The following is a 24,159-nucleotide window of genomic DNA, read 5'->3' on the forward strand; positions in this document are numbered from 1 at the left end:
CTATGATCAAAGCAGAAATTTGCCAGGGAGGAGAGGGAAACAGGAAGAGAGAGAGGGGGGGGGGGTAGAGAGAGAGAGGGGGGGGGGAGAGAGAGAGGGGGGGTTCACTCACACTCAAACAGGACAGTGAGAGCATATGAGGTGAAGTGATGGAGAAAGATTCAATAAAAAAAACTGGACGGGAGATACTGCATGGCTAGGGTAGATAGATACGATCGATAGTCAGACAGACAGACAGACAGACAGACAGACAGACAGACAGACAGACAGGCAGACAGACAGACAGACAGACAGACAGACAGACAGACAGACAGACAGTTGTGCACGCACGCATGCACACACACACACCTACCTGGTACTGTTTGCCTGCAGACAGACAGGGGTTGGGGACACACTGTGGACAGCAGCGTCCAGATTCGATGACCAGGTTCTCATTCTGAGGAAGACAGACATCACAATGCTCAGTGTTATAAAGGGAAACTTCACCAATTTTCTAATTTCAAAACTGAATCCCATTGTTCTGATGGGAGGATGTCAACAACACCTTACGTCAGTGATTCTCAACCTTTTTTATTTCAAGGACCCCCTTTATATGCATTAGGCCATGGACGATAAAAAACTAAAATGTTTTATCTCTTGGACACCAATCTGTACTGTAAAATCCTCAGTGTTAATTTAACTCTGAGTGTACAAATGGAACCAAATACACATACAGTAAAATGTGTAAATGTAAATGTAAATTAGAAGAATAAAGTTAAAAGTTTAACATCCCAGGATCAAATAATAGGTTAATAAAGCATGGCAGGATATTGGCTATATAAGCATTTTCTACTGTGCTCCCCGTAGCTGAAATAAAAAACAAAACTATGATGCTATAATTTAGGACATACTGGAACGCCCCGACAGATCATGGATCAGAGCTTTATTGCTCAATGAGTAACATATCCTATCATCCACTGTCCTAGTCCTACGTGGGGATTGGGAATGGACACAGATTTCATCCAGACTGCTTCATCAGATGGCAAGACGTGTAGATGGTAAGACGTGTATTGTGTCTATTGTGTGGCATTCAGTGGTGTAAAGTAACTAATTACATTTACTTAAGTACTGTACTTAAGAACAGTTTTGAGGTATTTGTTTTACTTTACTGGAGTATTTCCAGTTTTCAGTACTTTTACTTCTATTCCACTACATCTCAGAGGCAAATATTGTACTTTTACTCGACTACAACAAAACTTCAACCCTATATATACATTTCGGCCATTTGAAAATAGCCGATCTACAAGCTTACAAAGTGTCGCATCGCAGCGCATTGTGAGCTTGTAGATCTGCTATTTTCAAAAGATTTTTATACATTCCATACATTTGAAAACTTGTGAAATGGGACATTCTGCATAATGAGTACTTTCTACTTTTGATACTTTAAGTACATTTTGTTACCAATACCTTTGTGCTTTTACTCAAGTAAATGTTGAATTCTGGACTTTTACTTGTAACAGAGTATTTCTACATGGCAGTATTGATACTTTTACTTGAGTAACATTTTTAAAGTACTTTTTCCACCACTGGTGGCATTCATGTGATCAAACAGTGTTTCATAATTTCTATTAGAGGTTAATAACAACCATTAATAACTACGTTAGAGGTGTGTCTGTGGTCTCCTGCAGCATGAAGGCATGCTCTATTGTAGTCAATTTGTCACTGTTAACATGCTGAGGGACATAATTATGTTCAGCACTGAATAAAAAAAGAAGTCAGTTTGAATTTGCATTTTAGTTTGAGGTTTGGTACTTCTGTAAATTATGTTGCATTAAGAATAAGGCATTCTAATAACAGTTACACATGGTTTGTGCCACGTTTGAATTTCTCAGATCAAACGTGAGTTTCAGTGTACAAAAACATTATTAACGTTACAAAGAATTGTCACGACCTGGCTCAAAGGTGGACAAAATGACTTTAGAAAAGTATAATCAAGTTTATTTACACAAACTGAAAGATATGAATTTTCATAAGCTAAATAAAATATACAGTTAGTAAGTCAGGGGTGTGTAGTGTGTGTGGATGTGTGAGAAAGAAAACGCAAATCAAATCAATCAAACCAAATCCCAAACAAACCAAACAAGGTTTGAGGAGAGAGAGAACAAATACTCAGGCCCCAATAGTCCATATTCACACGGTGGCCATTTTGGAATTTAACATTGCGTTGCTGTGGCAACTGGGGTGGCAACTGGGGTGGCAACTGGGGTGGCATTTCATTGACTTAATGGCAATATGGCCGCCGTGTGAATATGGTCCATAGTATATAAGGTGAGAAATCACCCCACCCAGGTGTCCACGGTTACCCAATAACGAGCCTCTCCTCAGAGGAGCCCAAAAGGAAACCTATGGACCCAGAGCACTGATCTAATAAAGGGGCCGTCACAGAATAATGATGAGTCACACTATGCTCGTGGAAACGCTCATATTATGCTCTTTAGTATCAAATCTGAAGCATACGCACGCTTTGTGCACGAAGCCCAGTGCGTGAATTCCCTGTGTGCCCTTTCCGTAGGATTTAAATACTGAGCAGAATGAGTTAGAACAAAGTGCATTAAACACACAGGGAGAACCGTGAGTTCAGCTTGCACACACTGGGGATGGATTGCTGTTGTAATGCCTGCTGGGACACACTATGAGAAATTGAAATGCAGGAGTCCTCTGTGTGTGTGTGTGTGTGTGTGTGTGTGTGTGTGTGTGTGTGTGTGTGTGTGTGTGTGTGTGTGTGTGTGTGTGTGTGTGTGTGTGTGTGTGCGTGTGTGCGTGAGGCTCCCCTCACCGGCTTGCAGGCCACAGGCTGGCATTGGACAGCAGAACACTGCACCTCTCCACCGCTACACACACACTTAGAACACTGACTGCTCTTCCATTCTTCACCGTCCCGGTACTCTTCCCCCTGCCAGGAGCAAGACACTGCACACACACGCACACACACACACACACACACACACACACACACACACACACACACACACACACACACACACACACACACACACACACACACACACACACACACACACACACACACACACACCACACAAAGATTTGAGTAAAGATGTTTGCACATATTTTCACGGTTTTAAAAAAAAGAGCAGATATACAAGCTCATAGCGCGGCACTCGGTGCCGCGCTATGAGCTTGTATATCTGCTATTTTTTAATAGCCAAATACATTGTATGAATACTATTTTTACCCTTTTTCGTCCATTTTGAACCTTAAAAAATGTTGTTCACACCAAGCACAATAACTATAACCTTTTATGTGAGTGTCCAAACTGCTGAATGAGAACGTTCTATAAGCCCACACGGAGGCAGAGAGAGAGAGAGAGAGAGAGCGAGAGAGAGAGAGAGAGAGAGAGAGAGAGCGCAAGAGCGAGAGAGAGATCTCCGCCTCCGTGGTGCTGAAAGAACTGACTCTGATTATTTATCATAAGGAGGCAGGACAGTTGCACACACACTGAGGTAGCCTACCGGCTAGCGGTAGCTATTCAGCACTTTGTGCGAGATTCCTCTGATCCTTTGATGCGAGATTCCTCCCTCGCAAAAAGATTCGGGTTTTGGGCGGATTATGATACGTTTTTGGCTACTTTATTTCAGTTTTTAGGGTTAGGATTAGGGTTAGGTTAGGGTTATTTAATTCTGATTTTACCGATTTATCATCATTATTTTATTTTTTTTTACAACTTTTTTTGCCGCCTCTCCAAACTGCCGCTCTAGGCGGCCGCCTAGGTCGCCTGTATGGACGCGCCGGCCCTGCTTGTCCTTATACAGCAGTTGTGTTGTGGCCTCCACTTGAATCAGAACGATTTTTATAACAACATATTTATGTGGTTATCATGCTTGGCGTGAACGGCCTTTAACCCTACAGCCTGAGCTATACTTAGTTGTACGCTGATGTTGCGTACCAAAAATAGCCGATAGAACTAGGGCAGCTCTATGTTTTCTAGACATGCCCGCCATCCCAGCCCTGTGCGTTTTCTGCATGTCTAGATCTTATCCTATTATGTGTGTGTGTGTGTGTGTGTGTGTGTGTGTGTGTGTGTGTGTGTACAGTATACAGTATGTGTTCCTTTTAGTCTGCGTGCCAATGTGTGTACATCAGCCATTCAATTAACCCATTCAGACCGGGAACGCATCTGTGTCATTTTTTGATTCTTGGCTATTCAAAAATAGCAGAAATAGAAGCTCATAGTGCCGTGCTATGAGCTTGTAGATCTGCTATTTTTGAAAAAAATCTTGAAAATGTGTGCAAATCTTTGAATACTGTATATATATACATTTTTAACTCAAATCTTTGCTTCTGGGGGTCCCTGGAACTAAATATTTTGAGATGGGGGTCCGCGGCCAAATACATTTGGGGGTCCTTGACTTGAAAAAAAAAGTGATATTATTATAGCAATATTTAGATTTAGAAGACAATTGTAGAATCCCCCGGAAGCAAAGATTTGAGTTTAAAAATGTTCGCTTTAAAAAATATACATTCAAAGATTTGCACAAAATGTTCACGATTTTCCAAAAATAGCCCAAAGAAATCTAAAAATGACACACAGATACGTTCCCGGTCTTAATGGGTTAAACAACAAGCTCTCGGCTGCCCATATAATAAAGATGCCAGTCTGGTGAGGGTTTAGCAGTGGGGGACCCTGGCAGGCTGCCTGGCCACTGTCTGACACCCTATACCATTATTAACCTACCTCCGTTGCGGGCACACTGGGGACAGCACTCTCCGGCCGGGGTGAAAGGACTGTGGCCGTCTGGACAGCTGAGAGGAGGGCAGGGAAGTGGAGAGCAGGACACACTGCCCTGCTGGGAGCACGAACACTGGGAACACTGGGACGGAAACCACTGGCTGTCATGCTGCGGGAACCAGGGAGACATTATGGACGAGAGGGGGGGAGAGAGAGAGAGAGAGAGGGAGGGAGTGAGGGAGTGAGGGAGAGGGAGAGAGAGAGAGAGAGAGAGAGAGAGAGAGAGAGACATCAACTGCCTGAGTAGACCAGCCTACTAGTGACCAGTGGTGGAGCAAATACTCATATTTTTATTTAAGTAAGAGTATCAATACTGCAATGTATGTAGAAATACTCTGTTACAAGAAAAAGTCAGAAATTCTGAATTTACTTGAGTAAAAGTACAAAAGTATTGCATTAAAGTACTTAAAGTACCAAAGTAGAAAGTACTCATTATGTAGAACAAGTTTTTAAATGTATAAAATATTTTGAAAATAGCAGATCCACAAGCTCACAATGCGTCGCGATGCGACGCATTGTGAGCTTGTAGATCTGCTATTTTCAAATGGCCGAAATGTAGGGCTGAAGTGGGTAATGCATCGTTTGTAATAACTATCTAAATCTAAAAAGTTACTCGTTTTCAAGTAATTGTAGTGGAATAAAAGTATAATATTTGCCTCTGAGATGTAGTGGAGTAGAAGTAAAAGTACTGCAAATTGGAAATACTCCAGTAAAGTAAAAATACCTCAAAATTGTATTTGAGTACAGTACTTGAGTAAATGTACTTAATTACTTTACACCACTGCTAGTGACATCATCGGTAGGCATGCAGGTTTGGTCATGTCAAACAAGATTTCAAACGTTATTTTACTTTTTTTTATTGATGCAAGAGCAATGGCTTCTATTTCAGTATGACAACTTTCCAGGAAGAGAAAGACTGTACTGTAGTTTCTATTAGCTTGGAATCCCCATCGATGATGTCACTGGTAGGCAGGTTTCTGAACTGTCCACAGCCCTCCTCTGAGACACAGAGTGCCATCTTATAATGAGCCTTAGTGAGGACCGATTAAACGAAGGTACGGTTGAAAATGGGTGAAGTGGTCCTTTAAGTAAAAGGTCTGAGCACTTCTGCCAACCTTTAAATAAATTCCATCAGTAGGCTGTCTGCCAGCCTCTCTCTCTGTGCCCATACAAGGACAACACATCAACCAGAACTTCATTCTAAACCCTATATCTATACATCGCGATATGCCTGTGTAGCACGCCCAAAAAATAGCCGATCTACAAGCTCACAATAGCCGATTTACGACGCGTTGTGAATCTACTGTAGATCTGCTGGGTTTTTTTCGCCACGCGACCCGTACGACGGACTCGAAATGAAGACATAACACATTACAGCAGCACCGGGCCCGACCGCACACAAAAGGCTCGCTTAAAACGCCGGTTTTCACCCTCCTCTGTGATGATGGCAACCCCTCCCCCCACCCCCCCCCCCCTCCACCCCCCTCCTCACAGAATGGCTCCTTGTAACAAAGTGGCCCGCTTCACTAGCGAAGCGACGCGGACGGAATGCCAAGTCCGGGCCAAAAACATCTTGTTAGCTCCTAGAGGAGCTGTCCCGTCCACAATGGCTGCCAACATGACCAAACCCCCCCCCCCCCCCCCATGCACACCTCCTTTAGAGAGGCACCCACTCGTTCAAACAAGTGTTAGTGAGAGGCTGGTATAGGGAGGGATGGGGGGGCAGTCAGTGCACAGTGTTGGAATGTTTTTTTTCTTTCTCTTAGGTCAGTGGTTTCCAACCAGTTTCATATCAAGGTCCATTATTTATTCGGTATTTGAGCCACGGGACCACCGTTTGTATGAGATTAAGCCTCTCAGACCCCAAGACTTAGAATATTTTGCTATCGTTGGATACGATTTTGGTCCACAATTCCATGCTGTATTGATGTTGGTACCAATAGGAGAGATGACAGGCAAACAACAATTCTTTGATTAAGTAAATGCAGATGTTTAACAATAATTTTACGCTCTCAAGAGTTAAATATCTATAAGGGTTCATTTGGTTACCCACTCTCCATCATTTAGCTGGGGACCACCTGGAACCCCCTCAAGAACCACTGGTGGTCCCCGGACCACTGGTTGAGAACCACTGCCTTAGGTAGAAAGTAGAAATACCACCAATTTTGATATTCTCTGTTACGTAAAAGTCCTGTATTCAACATTTTTATGAAGTAGAAGGACAAAAGTATTTGTCATCAATATATACAGTAGGCCTACTAAACGTAAATGAGCAGAATGAGCCGTTTCACAATCATAAATGATTGGATGGTAATTAGTAATGTATTAATTCGTCTCGCGTCGGGTGACATTTGATATATTCTAGGGGCTAAAACCTGGGAGGAAACAAAAATATATAATAAATATAGCTGCAAGCAGCAATGAGCGGTTTCGAGAAAACTGTCAGAGTGGCAGACTGGCAGACTGGCAGACTGTGACAGAGTGGCAGACTGGCAGACTGTGACAGAGTGGCAGACTGGCAGACTGGCAGACTGTGACAGACTGTGGCAGACTGGCAGACTGGCAGACAGACAGACTGTGGCAGACTGGCAGACAGACAGACAGACAGACAGACAGTGACAGAGTGGCAGACTGGCAGACTGGCAGACTGTGACAGACTGGCAGACTATGACAGAGTGGCAGACTGTGACAGAGTGGCAGACTGGCAGACTGGCAGACTGTGACAGAGTGGCAGACTGGCAGACTGTGACAGAGTGGCAGACTGGCAGACAGACAGACTGTGACAGAGTGGCAGACTGGCAGACTGGCAGACAGACAGACAGTGACAGAGTGGCAGACTGGCAGACTGTGACAGAGTGGCAGACTGGCAGACTGGCAGACAGACAGACTGTGGCAGACTGGCAGACAGACAGACAGTGACAGAGTGGCAGACTGTGACAGAGTGGCAGACTGGCAGACTGTGACAGAGTGGCAGACTGGCAGACTGTGACAGAGTGGCAGACTGGCAGACTGTGACAGAGTGGCAGACTGGCAGACTGTGACAGAGTGGCAGACTGGCAGACTGTGACAGAGTGGCAGACAGACAGACAGACAGACAGACAGACAGACAGACAGACAGACAGACAGACTGTGACAGAGTGGCAGAGTGGCAGACTGGCAGACAGACAGACAGTGACAGAGTGGCAGAGTGGCAGACTGGCAGACTGTGACAGAGTGGCAGACTGGCAGACTGGCAGACAGACAGACAGACAGACTGTGGCATACTGGCAGATTGGCAGACAGACAGACAGTGACAGAGTGGCAGACTGGCAGACAGACAGACTGTGACAGAGTGGCAGACTGGCAGACTGGCAGACAGACAGACAGTGACAGAGTGGCAGACTGGCAGACTGGCAGACAGACAGACAGTGACAGAGTGGCAGACAGACAGACATTGTTGGGGACAGGGATCAAACCAGCGACCTATGGATTCACAGGCTGCCTCTCTTCTTATTGAACTAGAAATATAGCCTCCCTGATGGTGTCTGTTGATATCTATAGGTTTTTCAGTCCGTTATGAACCAAGCCTCTGTTTTGCTAACTACTCTAGATTACTGGTTGACAAATATTTAGCAATAAAGTTTTGTTTTGTGTTCTTGGAATGGAAAGTAGTGAAAATAGTTGATCCACAAGCTGACAATGTGTTGCTATCTGAAAAGTTGTGAGATTGTAGATTGGCTATTTTCACAAGAAAGTATGTTGTACATAAAAAAACAACTAATCTCAAAAAAGCATTTCATGTTATTGTTTAAAAGTTGCACATGTCTGAATTAACAGGGTCATGTTTTGTACAATGCAATTTAAATGTAAACTGTAATCAGTGGGATTTGAACCAGGGACCTTCGGCACATGAGGCTCACACTCTACTGGTGGAGCTATTGAATCCACAGGATCAGACAGTGAGAAAGGAGAATCTAACAAAACAAAACAAAAGGGCGAATGAAGTACGTCATGCATTAAAAATAACTACTTTCAAGTATACATTTCTCGTTATTTTTAACAATTGCACATGCAATTATTGATACAGTCATGTTGTGTGCAATGCAATTATAAGTCTACATGAGGTGGGATTCGAACCGGCGACCCTGTGGTTTCAAGGCAGATGATTAAGCGATCAAGCTATTGAACCAACACACCTGAACCTGTGAAAAAGGGCCTCAAACATTTATTTGACACAGTTTCACGCAAATTGCTCAGAAATCCTTGGTTTAAATGTTTTTCAAACTGCTCAATACATTTCGGAATGGAAACTAGTGAAAATAGTCGATCTACAAGCTCACAACGCGTTGCTATCTAAAAAGGTGTGAGATTGTAGATCAGCTATTTTCACAAAAAAGTATGTCATACATAAAAAACAACTACTCTCAAAAGCAATTCATGGTATTGTTTAAAAATTGCACATGTCTGAATTAACAGGGTCATGTTTTGTATAATGCAATTTAAATGTAAACTGTGACGAGTGGGGTTTGAACCATGGACCTTTGGCACATGAGACTAACACTGTATTGATCAAGCTATTCAATCCACAGCCTTGGTCAGTGAGAAGGGAGAATCCAACAAAACAAAACAAAACAAAAGAGGGAATGAAGTACATCATACATTGAAAACAACTACTCTCAATAAGCGTTTCATTTAATAATTGCATGTTTATTCATTGATACAGTCATGTTGTGTGCAATGCAATTGAGTTGAGGTCTGCATGAGGTGAGATTTGAACCGGCGACCCTGTGGTATCAAGGCAGATGATTAAGCCATTGGGCCAACAGACCCGAACTGATGAAAAGGGAGTTCACACACATGACACACTTTCACGCAAATTGCTCAGAAATGCTGGATTTAAATGTTTTTCAAACTGCTCAAAATTGCAGACAATCTAAGGGCGGAGCTTACTGGTCAAAGTGATAGATATGTTCCTCATTGATACAGTCATGTTGTGTGCAATGCAATTATAATGAAGTCTACCTGAGGTGGGATTCGAACCAGCAACCCTGTGGTTTCAAGGCAGATGATTAAGCTATCAAGCTATTGAACCTACACACCTGAACTAGTGAAAAGGGAGTTCACACACATGACACACTTTCACGCAAATTGCTCAGAAATCCTGGATTTAAATGTTTTTCAAACTGCTCAAAATTGCAGACAATCTAAGGGCAGAGCTTACTGGTCAAAGTGATACATGTGTTCCTCATGAGTCAAGGCACATGTGTAAGCAGGTTTAACGGCTGTCGGCCAAACGAGGCATGACTTTTGCCTGTTTAAAGTTTGCATTTTCAAAAAATTGCTATAGCGCCCCCCTTTGACCAATTGGAGTAAGATTGGTTCCAGTGATACTTGGAATGACCTTCTACAATATTGCAAAGTGTCAAACAAATGCGAGTCTGCATGTATGTTTTAGGGGCAGTTCAATAATTGTCATAAAACTGCAATTTTCATTGGCTTATAAAAGCTTAACGTTTTCACTTATGGAAAATCCGCTTGCTCACGTCTGTCGGCATTGGTCCAAAGTTCATGTGTATACAGTTTCGTACAGATTGCTCAATCTGTACGAAGGAAGAGTCTTTTTTACTGCTTTTCATAGAATTCGAAATGGTAGGAGATCTAAAGGTCAGAGGTCAAAAGTCAGAGTGTGAAAGTTGTTAGGCATGAGGAGACGCATGTGTGCATCGAAGTTTCATGGCTGTGGGTCAAACAGGGCATGAGTTGTACCTGTTCAAAGTTGGCATATTTCAATTGAGTGCTACAGCGCCACCCTTTGGCCAATGTTTGTGAGTTTCGGGTTTTCGCCGTTTGGCATAGCCCTCTACCATATTGCCGAATTTCATAAAAAGTGACCACGCGGTTAGGCCAGAACTGGCAAAACCGGCGGAAGAATAATGAACTCTTACAGATGTAATAAGGCTTCGAGCCTATTGGCCTCGAAACCTTAATAACTCTGACACTTACTTTATGTGCTGCCGGTTAGCTTAACCTCTCTATATATACGTCATCATTCATCACTTAATGTAAGTGTTGTAATAGTAACCTAAATCTACAAAGTAACTAGTAACTAAAGCTGTCAAATAATTGCAGATAGTGGATTAAAAAGTGCAACATTTGCCTCTTAAATATAGAGGAGCAGAAGTATAAAATATAAAATGGAAATACTCAAGTCTAGTAATGCTGCATTCACACTAGCAGCTACGGAGCGACAGGCCACGAGCCATTTTCAATGGAAGCCATTGACATGAAGGCACAAACTGACGCCCGACACTTTAGCTTTTAAATGCCCGCTACAGAGTCAAGTTGAGCTGGCCTCGACTTTTTTCAGCGCTTCAATGACACAGTGAAGCGTCAAGCAATCACTTTTTTGTGTCACCCATTTACACTCACCGTCTCTCTCCACACAAGTCCTGCTTGTATTGGAGGCAAAACATACTCGCCGTTAGCCAGTTCTCTGCTCTTTTAACCCAAGAATTAATTTTACTTTTCCATATTTTTCTCGCTTTGCAAACGCACGCTTGATGGCGTGAACACTTCAAAGGCAACTCGGCACCAGCATAGCTGGTGACCCTTGGTCGTTTTGTAGCTTTTGTAGCTGCTAGTGTGAACTCAGAAAATAACTACAGCAGTACAGCACTTAATTAGTAAATATACATTCCACCATTGGCGGTGTACTATACATAGGAGAATAGCTTGTTGTTAGATCTTACCCCGTATACGAGTCCTTCGTACTGACAGGAACCCTGGGAGGTGGAGACACACTCTGGACAGCACTTGTTAGGAGGGATTCTCAGACGCTCTCCCTTTGGACACACACGCGCGCACACGCACACGCACACGCACACACACACACACACACACACACACACACACACACACACACACACACACACAGACACACGCACGCACGCACGCACAGACACACAAACACGGCATAAGCGTCTCTGTGCAACCTTGCGTAGGAAACATTCAATTATCCATGTCCATTCACATGGAAATTAACTGGGCAGTCTGTACAAAGGTGTACAGTCAGTGAAAATACCACCATGGAATACATAACAAAGCATAACGAATGCATCATACAGTATGGAACACACAGAGAGAGAAGGACAATATTAATATTACAATTCATATTGAAATACAGTCTGCTAGTGATATTGCATGTATTATATTGTCGCCATGTATTAACCTTGTATGCCCCGAACCATACGTTTTCAGGACATGTAAAAAAGAGGCCAATGTAGTTATCATTCAGTCACAGGCCCTTTCCATTGGTTCAATATTCATAAAACTCACACACTCCTAACTTTCACTTTCAACAAAATTCCAAAATACTGAAAATAGCTCACAAGCACCCTATAGCAATGATTACTATCAGAAAACAGAGCTTTAACTTTTTGAACAAGAAACTTTTTAAACTAAAACAATATATATTTAAAATGTAATCACATACTGTAGCGAGCAATAAATCTATGTCCTAAAAGCCCACTGAAGCAAATCAAAGAATAATATAGTACGCTGGTATCTGCTGGGGAGGACGGTGAGAGAATAACAAAGCATCCCCGAAAAAGATCAAGGTTTGATGAAAACCAAAATAGAAAAGTTCGTTTTAGGAAGCTTTACAGATAGGATCACAGGTGCCGTTTCTCACCAAATAAAAACACAGTAAACATAAACTGTCTGATAAGAAAATAACTCCACTCCACAGAGTGGAATGTGAGAGAGAATCACTTATTTTTTTTCAAAACTGTTACTTGTTTTGTCCACCGGGGCACTATACTAGATCAGCATTTTTTTTCTTCTCCTCCTCTACTAAATCTCTTCAAAGAGAAGAGCTGCTAAGAGCACATATACAAGCTCGCCACGTAATGCATTGTGAGCTGGTAGATCTGTAACTTTCGGGCCAAACGTTTGCCCCAGAACACGGACGCGAGGCTTCATTCGGTTAATAGGCTCTATGCACAGCAGCCATATTGGGAATGAATTGGGCCCCTTCCTTATTTCCTTCATAGGTGCTACCAATGATACTAATTAAGGCTCTGTTCCATTTAGGGTGGCATAGTGGTTGTCTTATTTTCAAGGACCCCCATAACTCTGAGAGTGTACAAATGGAACCAAATGGACCCTTACGGGTCCATTTGGTTCCATTTGTACACTCTTAGAGTTACACACCCACCATAAAGGGCCATTTGGGAGCCAAAATGGAGTGTTTCTAGTGAGCCAACATGCACGATATCAGCACCTTGACCAGAATGGAACAGAGCCTTCATTAATATCATTGGTAACACCTGTGAAGGAAGTAAGAAGAGGCCCAGTTTCCTCCCAATATGGCTGCTGTGCATATAGCCTATTAACATTTACAAATGATGCGTTTAGCAATCGCTCAGAATAAGTAGAATATAAAGGAGCTAAAGTGCCTCGTTCCATTGCTAAGTTTAACCATGCACCTTACTGTATATCATGCACCTTATGTGTATAATTCACACTAATCATATTTGCCTTTGCTCATATTTTGTTGCCCCCTTTCTTGAAACTGTGATGGGTGCTAGGAATAGAAGAGACAAAGAATTTCACCCACTTGTTTTTACACCTGTAAACCTACTGTACATGTGTGCCAAAGCGGTATTTCTTTAAATACGTTTTAAATAGCTCTATATTCTGATAGTAATCATTCCAATAGACTATAGTGTTTGTTCGGTAATATCGGTCTCACACGTCTCTCCAGCTCTTTAATAAACAGAAAATAAATTTTCTGTTTAGGATTCCAATGTTATCAAATCAGGAGAGATAACTCATACCGGATACAGGATAAACTATTGAAATTGGAAGTGATGAAGAAAAAAAAAGAACAGACAAAATTGGCACTGGAACACTACACTTAAGCTGATAGGATGGCCCACCTGAAAATGTGTTTTCTGTATACTAGAGAGCTGCAGATAAGGGGGGGGGGCTGTTACAGAACAAACACTCTGTACCCATGAATATAGAGCATTTTTAACAACAAACATTTAGTTTTGAACTTGAGTTGAGTGGAAAAGTTAAGTTGCAAGAGCATAAGAAATGTTAGGAGTGCAGGGCTCTGTGCACATGATGGCTAGTTTTTAATTAGCATTGGATTACTATCTAGCCAGCGGAGTGGAATTCATTAGGCATCGATTGTTTGCCTTAGCTCAGGGTTGAGATTGATTTTGACGCTGGCTGTCACCTCCGGCTTGACAACTAAATCCACGTTTAAGCAGCCATGATGAGGAGGATGGGAGAGTGAGGGTAGAAATGTCTCCCAATGAATTAAAAGTGAAACGCTGAGCCAAGCTAAAGCTGGAGTCACTGCCATTGCTTCCAAATTAACCACATGAACGCTGAGCGTCGACTATTCTGGGCACGTCGGGATATTCTGTGGAAATAGTCCATCTACAAGCTCACAACCGGGAGCTTGTGGGTCGGCTATATTCGCCCGAAGTGATTTGGTGTAGAAGGGGAAAAGGGAGGGGACCGAGTACAGACCCCTGGGGGACACCACCCTGGTCAACTAGGGTGTAAGTACTGTAAGTGGTTAACAGAAAAATTTATCACTTTCAACCTGGTGTCCCCATTTTGGTCATTATAGGCTAAATAAATGTTAATACATATTTATGCATTTTCAAAATAGCGAAAATTGCCAATCTAAGCTCACGCTGCATTGCAATTATGTAAAATAAGGCTTATCTGTAACTTTCATTCCCTACCCGGGATTCTCCCAAAGATTTTGCTGTTGAGTGAGAGAGCACATTTGTAATTTCAATTTGAGTTAATAGCAAAATCTCATGTCAACCAATTCTACCCGACCACAGAATCTGAATGTTTCTACAGAAGAGTAGATCTACAAGCTCCCAACGCGTTGCGATGCGACGTGTTGTGAGCTTCTAGATCTGCTATTTTCCCCAAAAAATATTGGGGATTACACAAATCTGGTACGGGGTCCCTGGCACAAAATGTTTGCAGGTGGGGGGTCCCTGGATAAATACATTATCATTTGGGGGGTTTCCTTGACACGAAAATGTTTGAGAGACACAGGTTTAACCAACATTAGGAAACAAGCCCAAATAAGCAACTACACTTTAGAAACAAGCCCAAAAAACCACAACCCACAACCCACCACTACCAGCTACTTTACAGAAAAACAAGCGCAAAATTGCTTAAAATAAGCAGACGTGGCAAAACTGGTAGGCAGACCAGACCAAATACAACCACTGCAATTAGTTTTATTGTATTGACATACTCTACACATATTGGTAAATCAGTTTTAATCCTAGCCAGCCTCTCCACCCTACAGTATGTTAAAAAAAAAGACTTCTGCTCTCCACCGTAAATGTGTTTTTAGAACGATAGGTTTCAAGTTGTGCATTTGACCTCGAAAAAGCCTTTTAGAAATGGATCCACGCTTCAAGGTGGAGTTGATGTATTAAACCCGAACGGAACCCTTTTCTGAAAAGCAGGTTAACCACTTGAACCGTATCCGTCTTATTTATTTCAACCACTTGAACCCCTGCATGCCTATTCTGGGGGGAACATTCACCAGTAGCTTGTAGATCATCTATTTTCGGCGCAGAGATTAGGTGTAGATGGAAAGAACTGTAAAACTACAGTTGTAACTCAAGTCCGGTTCTCTAAGTCTAGAGGGTCTACTCTAGACTATGGGCAACTGGTGGCCCGGGGGCCACATGCGGCCCCCACCTTAGTTAGTTTATTCTTTAGTTTAGCTATTCCAATTCCAAACATGCACACATGACCCGCATTAATTAATTAGTCTATATTGGTTGTTTAATGACTAGTATTAAAATGTTATTGTCTTTTTTATGTCCAATGTATTTGTATTTAAGTTCATAAAGTTAACATGAGTATAACTTAAGCATTTGAAATTAAATTAAAATGTTACTTTTCCAATTCGAAAATAGCAAAAATAGCCGATCTACAAGCTCAAGCGCTAATTTTGCAACTTTTGAGTGACATAGTAGAATGACGAAGTAGGACATTCATTTACTAAATGAATCAAGTTAAAATATGGAGATAAGAGGTTTCTGCCCGACAGCAACAATATGCAATGTGGCCCCCTGGAGTGACTGTGGAAATATAGTGGCCCTCTCCATCATCAAAGTTGCCCACCCCCTAGTCTAGAGGGTGGTTAACTGACTGTCACTAAAGTGAAGTGTCACGTTTCCTGTCATTTGTACGAGGACCACAATGGAAATAACTCCTGGATTTTATTCCGTTTTATCCTCACGCTGATTAACATCCATGATTTGTAATTCGTGGTTATTCTTTGCATTTCAAACGAAAGGAAACTAAACAAACCATTTGCCTAAAAAATTGCTGCTGATCTACAAGCTCACAACAGGTCGCAACGTGACTCGTTGTGCGCTTGTAGGGTATCGGGTATTTTTCGGCAAAGAGATGTGGTGTAGAGCAGTGGTTTTCAACCCTTTTTCATATCAAGGTCCATTATTTATTCGGCATTTGAGCCACGGACCACCGTTTCATGAGATGTAGACTCTCAGACCACAAACTTAGAATATATTGTTATTGTTGGATAAGATTTTGCCCATAATTCCATGCTGTATTAATGTTGGTACCAATAGGAGAAATGACAGGCAAACGTTGACCAAAACAACAACTGTTTAATAAAGATGTTAAGATGTTTAACAATAATTTAAGTTTTGAGAGCGTAAAATGAAATGGTCCGTAAAGGTCCATTTGGTTTCCTTTTACGCTCTCAAGAGTTAAAGGACAACTTTAGTTTTTTACAACCAAGGTTTATATTTTAGCTTGTAATTAAAGTAAATAAATGATGAGTGTTGTTTTTTTTTCATTTACTGCTTTCTATAGTTTTAGCAATTTTCGCAATCTTTTTTACAGTGGGCGGGGGCATTCTGTCCGGTGGGTAAATATGTCTTTCTTTACACAATAACCCGGCGTTTTCTTTATTATTATTTACAGTAGCTCTTCTAGCCCCCAATAACTCACATCTGGCCATCAAAGACCACAGGACCTTTTTTATTGTGTAAAAAAAGGCATATTTAGCCACCGGACAGAATGCCCCCGCCCACTGTAAAAAATATCACGAAAATTGCTAAAACTATAGAAAGCAGTAAATGAAAAAAAATTAACACACATCATTTATTTAATTTAATTACAAGCTAAAATATAAACCTTGGTTGTAAAAAAAACAAAGTTGTCCTTTAAAGATTAATAAGGGTCCATTCATTTTGGTTTCATTTTACACTCTCAAGAGTCAAAGATCCATAAGGGTCCATTTGGTTACCGACTCTCCATCATTTAGCTGGGGACCACCTGGAACCCCCTCAAGGGTCAAGAACCACTAGCGTAGAGGGAATGAAAAGTACAGAGCAGCCTTTAGCTCAGGTCAGGTCAAGTGTACAGGGGTTTAAGTGGCTAAAGCTCTGAAGCAGGTTATGAAACCTTGGAGGTTTTTTTTACGGCGCAGACATAAAGCTCTTACCCTGTGGAAGTCACAGCGGGGGTTTGGGCAGTGTGTGGTGTTGGTGCAGATGACTATGTCTCCGTAGCATGTACACTCCTGACACGAGTGAGGTCTCCACGCGCTGTTGTTCTGTTGAGGAAAAACACAACACACAACAAACGTCAAATATCACAATTGTTTAAAAAAAAAAAACATGTTATCCCGCGATTTTGTAACCCTTTTTCACCCGGTGCCAATCATCTAAGTGATCCTGGGCGCTACACTCCCCTCACCAGCCTAGGGAGCCCAGGGCCGAGCTCATGCCTCCTTCAATGCATGAGAGCCAACTGACCTTCTTATCACCTGACAGGGGGGAGTTTCCGTGGAAGGAACACGTTATTCCAACCAGTTCCTTTCCCCTCCATCAGGCGCCCCGGCTGTCATGGCGGAGGCGGTATAAGGACCAGGATTACTACATGTTTTTGTGAAGCTATTAACTACCCTGGGAGACACGGGGAGAACATGCAAACCCCACCTAGGGTATGGCCGCTGATGACACGGAGGAGAACACACGCCCACAGCGTCCCCGGCGGGAATCGAACCCAGGACCTTCTAGCTGTGAGGTGACAGCCCTACCGACTGCGCCACCGTGCCCCTTTAAATATCACAATTGTTGATACTTTTCATTGGTTCAATATTGATAAAACCCACACAGACACACTTGACCACTATCAACCTGGCCTCCCGGTTTGAATTCACGCGACTCTGATAGTTTACCAGGCTAGATTTTTAGGGATAGCAAAGCTTTTGCGTGACACTGTCAGTATAAAATAGGGCTTTCATTTATGAAAAAACATGCTATGTTAATACACTCACATCTCATCGTTATTCTGACAGTGAAAATTGCAGTACACATAATTTGCTTCATGCATATTCATTCAACTGAAAATGTGAAAAAAATTAAAATAATAATAAATGGCAACAAAGTGCCACCATTTAGAGTGAATATTATTCAAATTATTCTCAAGTGGTTTGGTGCAGAAAGTAGCGTTCTGCATCGCCTGTGAACGTTGAACCTAATAAATTAAAACAACAGGCAAAAACACAACATTCTTCCGAACAGCGGTGACCCTGTCAGAACACATTTAAATCATTAAAGGAATGCTCCAACGTGTTCTTAAAATCAACAGGAGCCATAAGTTTTGTTTATGACTCACATTCACACCAACAGATACTACATCATTTTCTTCTTTTTTTTTGCAGTGGTCCTTTAAAAAGGGACAGCTGTGAAAGTAGCAAGTACACAAACAAGTAGGTCTGCTAATGCATGCTGTGTTTAAACTGTTCACAACTCACTGATTCTGCATATTAAACACAGTAAACCCTAGCATCCCTGCAGAACGTTTCATTGTCGTTTGTGATGAAATCCTTGTTAATGCCCCCCCCCCAAAAAAAAAAACTGTCGCATTAAACACACATGAAACCTAGCATCCCTATTCTGGACATGTCATAATAGGTTAACATTCGGCGAGAATATAGGCACATGTATGTTGTACTTTTACTCCAATACAATTATTTGAAAACTTTAGTTACTAGTTACTTTTCAGATATAAATTATGATATCATAAAACATACATTAAATACTTTAGCCCTATTTTATACCTAGGCTATTTGGAAATAGCCGATCTACAAGCTCACAACGCGTCGCATCGCGACGCGTTGTGAGCTTGTAGATCAGCTATTTTCAAATATTTTAGTACTTTTACTTTTGGTAGAGTATATTTTGATGCCAACACTTTTGTACTTTTACTCAAGTCAATTTTGAATTCTGGACTTTTACTATTTCTATATTGCAGTATTGGTACTTTTACTTAAGTAAAACATTTGAGTACTTATTCCACTACAGCTATTTTTGGTGCATTTTGCCTGCATTTGCCTTGCAAAAGGAGTGGATCTGATTTAGAGGCCTTCGGGGACCCCGGTAAGTATATAGGGTTAAAATACAAAGTGGTGTATTTTAACCAAAGTGGTGAAAATACAGAATACTTCTTGACATGAAGGATGCTTTGGTGTTTAATGGAGATGATCTCTCAGCTGGTATCGTTTGGCATTAAGGGGAAAGAATAGGAAGAGAATGGGTTTGAATTACCGGTAACCACTTAAGCCCCATTGTTTAAAAAGCCATGCAAAGCATTGTGAGCCTGTACGCCTCCTTTAATGTTTTCAAAGGTTTTGAAAAATTGCTGAAATAAATTCTAATTATACAATATTTTTTATGTCAGCCTTTTATGTCATGCCAATCAAAAAGATCTGATATTTCTGAACATGTGGTTGTTGAAAATATCGGAATCTTTTAGTTTTTTCTGAAAATCGCACCTATAACACCCCCAAAAAAAGACATCTCACCTATAACACCCAAAATAGGGATGCCAGGTTGAAAGTGGGTTCATTTAACTCTGAGAGGACAGATGGAATGTCAATAGCTTCCATCGCCGAACCCTCCAAAAGTGCCACATCTAGACTGACAGCAGGGAATAAATCAATATTCCAGCACCCATGAACTTGAATCTATCACCTTAGAGTCCATAACTCTCATTTAGCTGTATGATAAATCACATTGTCATGACAGGGTTATCCACAGGCGTGTGCGTGTGTGTGTGTGTGTGTGTGTGTGTGTGTGTGTGTGTGTGTGTGTGTGTGTGTGTGTGTGTGTGTGTGTGTGTGTGTGTGTGTGTGTGTGTGTGGTGACACCATGACAGACATCTTAATGGGCAGCTTCAGGTAACAAGTGACCAACTGCTTCCACTCCTAGGTTACTGTACTGCCTGTAATGTCTAGCACCAGACCGACATATTTACGGTTTGCCCGACATATTTTTGACTATTTGACCTTTTTACCACCATTGGTATCAATCATGCCATCGATGTGTCCTTATGTTTAACCTTTTTTTTTTCTAATCCATGAATTCAAGGCTTCATGGGGTGTGCATTTATAGAGAATAAGTAATTTTTGGGGTGAACTAAACCTTTAAGTGTCTTTGGAAAGTTTAGTTAACATTGGCAATTGTCTAGCTCACGTGCACACACAGTACACAGCAAAATCAAACCCCTGAGTGTTCATTTAACCCTGAGAGGTTGTTTTTTTTTACCTATGATGGTTTAAATTAACACTCGTGTAGTAGAGCTGTAAATCCTCACCTAATCGTTTTCACTTTAAAAACAGCAAGCATTAAGAAACTGAATCAAACTGTGAGTCAATGACAAGGATTTAGGTCATGTGTGTTGCATTTGGTTTCATCATCTGTGGTGCTGCCAAAAATACAGTTTACATAACGTGTGTGTGTGTGCATACATGACATGTCAGGCATTCGGCTGATGTTCATGTACAGAGTGACAGAACAAGCTTTGGTTCTTGGTAGAGCAACATTATGAGGAATCAAGGATGTGACCAGTGACGCTAGAAGACCACATGGAGAAGAAGATCTTAGACAAGAAGCAAAGACATCAAACCAACGGGCATCGTTCCCAGCGGGCATTGTTCCCAAAGGGCATCGTTCCCAGCGGGCATCGGCCCAGTTCATTTCATTCTAGCTACCAGAGTCGTCGCCAAAAAGACTACAAAAATGAAAGTTACAAAGAATGACTTGCAAGCAATCCTTACAAGCAAGGCTTGCACTGCTCTGTAAATAGTGGTATATTAACCTATTCAAACCGACCGTTAAAATGAATGCCGAAGAATGATCTGCTATTTTTTGAAAAATATTGAACATTTGTGCAAATATTTGAATATATATATTTTTAAGGGGATTTTTTTTTTACTCAAATCTTTGCTTCTGGGGGGTCCCTATTACAAATGATTTTGAGATGGGGGTCGACGGGCCAAATACATATAATTTTGGGGGTCCTTGACATGAAAAAGTTTGAGCACCACTGATATAGCAACATAAGTTTGCTTTCCATTTAGACCTCATGGTCTAAATGGGTCAACTTAAGAATTTCAGTGAAAAAAAAAAAAAACACAAAAAAAAAAAAAAAAAGTGCCCCTGAGCAAGACACTTAACCTCTAGTTGCTCCCCGGGTGCAGTATTAATGGCACTTTCACCTGCGTAAAACGTTAGGATGATTAAATGCAGAGGTGGAATTCTATTATGTGTACAGTAGCAAATACCCCAACAACAAGGGCACACAATTAGGGGTGCAACAGCTAGTCAAACTATGTAATTGATTATAAAAAATTATCAATTTGAATAAAATTAAATATTTTCAAAAATAGCCCATCGACAACCTCACAATGCGTCGCAATACGACGCATTGTGAGCTTGTAGATTGTCTATTGTCCCTATTTTTGCACGGCACCGTTGTACGACAAAGTATAAAATAGAGCTTATGCGGTTTACAAATGTATTAGTATTCATTGTAATATTAATATTAATATTAATATGAATATTATTATATTTGACCTTCAGTATTGCATGGCTGAGTGTGTCTTAAGTGTCCATGACCAAGTGAAATCATAGGTGCATACACAGGGCTACAGGTAAAACACATTTCTCCTTAATAACACGATATGGCTGTGATTCAGCAGCGTCAACAATATGGTCTTCACACAGCTGTGTCACATGACCTCCTAATAACTGCAGGCAGAACAGCAGACCACATGACTCAGAGGATGGGTCCATTCCAGCCCAGGTCACAGGTTCACCGAAAACAATCCTACTCCATTCTCCATCCCCATCCTAATTACTTCCTGAATGGGACTGTAAGCAGAATGGATTTGACCTCCGGTCCATGGACACGCACCTCTTACAGCAACTGGGGGTGTGAAAGAGCCAAAGATTTCCCTAGGAACCTAGGACTTGCTGACAGTGGCGGAATAAGTACTCAAATTAGTTTTTTGTTCTTTTACTTAAGTAAAAGTACCGATACCACATTGAAGAATTACTCTGCTAAGCAAAATGCCTACATTCAAAAGCACTGGCACCAAAGTTATATTTAAAGTACCGAAATAAATGTACGCATCATGCCGAGCTCACAACGTGTGACGACTCGATACATTGTGAGCTTGCAGATTGGCAATTTTCAGAGAGCCACCGTATAGAATAGGTAAGCTAAGTGGTTAATGCATGTTTTGTATCAATAATTTAAATCTCCAAAGTAACTAGTAACTAAAGCTGTCAGACAATTGTAGGGGAATTTAGTGGAGTATAATACTAAAGTGTAATACTAAAGTATAATACTAATACTACTACTACTACTACTAATAATAATAATAATAATAATAATAATAATAATAATAATAAGGGTAATAATTATTATTATTATTATTATTACATTTATCATAATAATAATAATAATAATAATAATAATAATAATAATAATAATAATAATAATAATAATAATAATCAAGTAAAGTAAATGTACATCCAAATTGTATCTAAGTACAGTACTTGAGTAAATGTACTTCCTTACTTTCCACCACTGCTGACAAGCCTTAACCTGGGGGACCTATACAGTAATAGAGCTAGGTAGTAATGGCCCCAATGAGAATGTCCCCTATAGGGACCGATACCCGACTTACGTTGATTAAACATCTAAGGAGCCGAAACTCATTTTATTCGCCCTCAGAGAAAGATTTCGCTCTGCCCGGGCCTTTTGATTTACAGCTACAACAACCCCCCCGCATCAGCGGCATGGCTAGCCATGGCTATTGACGTTAGAAGGAGACAAACATTTATTTAGTTCCATCGATTCTCAAACCTTCTGCCTTCCAAGGAGTCCCGGGTTGCATATGCATACGACCATGGATCCATTTGAAACCATTTAAAATGTTTTATTTCTGGGACATCAATCTACAGTGTTCATTTAACTCTGAGAGTACTTTTACTCCACTGCAATTATTTAAAAACTTTAGTTGCTAGTTACTTTGTAGATTTAGATTATCGTTGCAAAACATACATTAACCACTTCAACCCTATACTGTATATACATTTCGGCCACTTGAAAACAGCCGATCTACAAGCTCACAATGCGTCGCGATGCGACGCATTGTGAGCTTGTAGATCTGCTATTTTCGAAAGAGTTTTATACATTTGAGAACTTGTGAACTTTTACTTTTGGTACTTTAAGTACATTTTGGTGCCAACACTTGTGTACTTTTTCCACCACTGGTTACCATGTATAGCAAAGAGCCTCGGGGTCGGATTCAAAACCAGGGCAGCGGTTGGGAAGGACCACAGCCTCAATTCATGTGATGTGATGTGTCTGCTATGCTCTCACCAGGGTGAGCCATCACCTTCTCCTCCGCTCAGGATGGGGAGAGAGAGAGAGAGAGAGCAGCCGAGGGCAGCTTGCCAAGTTAGACTAAATGTAAGTGTCTAAAAATGGAGCCGGCTCCATTCACCAGGCAGTACAGAAAGCACCAGAGAGGGCTGAAGCAATTACAGAGGCACACACATTCAATCTGCAGACGGTATAAATCACCGGGCCGGGCTCACACCTTCATTAGGGAATGGGACGGTACGACCACTTTGGCGTAATGCGTGTGGAAAAGTAGTTATGTCAACACGGCTTTGGATTTACGGGGCGGGTCAACTTTGCTCGTATCAAATCTCCACTTTGGGTGGGGAAAGAGAAATCAAATCGTATACCTGTGTTTTAGCTGTGAGTGTGTGAACACACACGTGCAGAAATGTGTTTGCTGGGATGGATTATGATGTGAGTTCTCGAATGAAATGTGATACTACTTTATATTATCATTTTATACTTTGGCTATTCAAAAATGGCAGATCTACGAGCTGCCGCGCTATGAGCTTGCAGATCTGCTATTTTTGAAAAATCGTGAATATTTGTGCAAATCTTTGAATATATATATTTTTTTAAAGCAAACATTTTTAACTCAA

The 24,159-nt window shown here is 41.3% G+C and overlaps 1 protein-coding gene across 1 annotated transcript in view; it reads right to left on the reverse strand.

Moving 5' to 3' along the window:
* The window catches only part of fras1 (Fraser extracellular matrix complex subunit 1), a 255,511-nt gene that overhangs the window by 178,556 nt on the left and 52,796 nt on the right, over positions 1-24,159 (reverse strand). Inside the window, exons 3-7 of the mRNA XM_084054742.1 lie at positions 17,301-17,411; positions 11,515-11,607; positions 4,733-4,895; positions 2,816-2,949; positions 353-436 (exon numbers count right to left, since the gene is read on the reverse strand). Coding sequence (XP_083910868.1) covers positions 353-436; positions 2,816-2,949; positions 4,733-4,895; positions 11,515-11,607; positions 17,301-17,411 — 585 coding nt within the window. The remainder of the gene's footprint in view (positions 1-352; positions 437-2,815; positions 2,950-4,732; positions 4,896-11,514; positions 11,608-17,300; positions 17,412-24,159) is intronic.

This window comes from Gymnoscopelus microlampas (genome assembly GCF_963454915.1).
Source record: "Gymnoscopelus microlampas genome assembly, chromosome: 4".
NCBI lineage: Eukaryota > Metazoa > Chordata > Actinopteri > Myctophiformes > Myctophidae > Gymnoscopelus > Gymnoscopelus microlampas.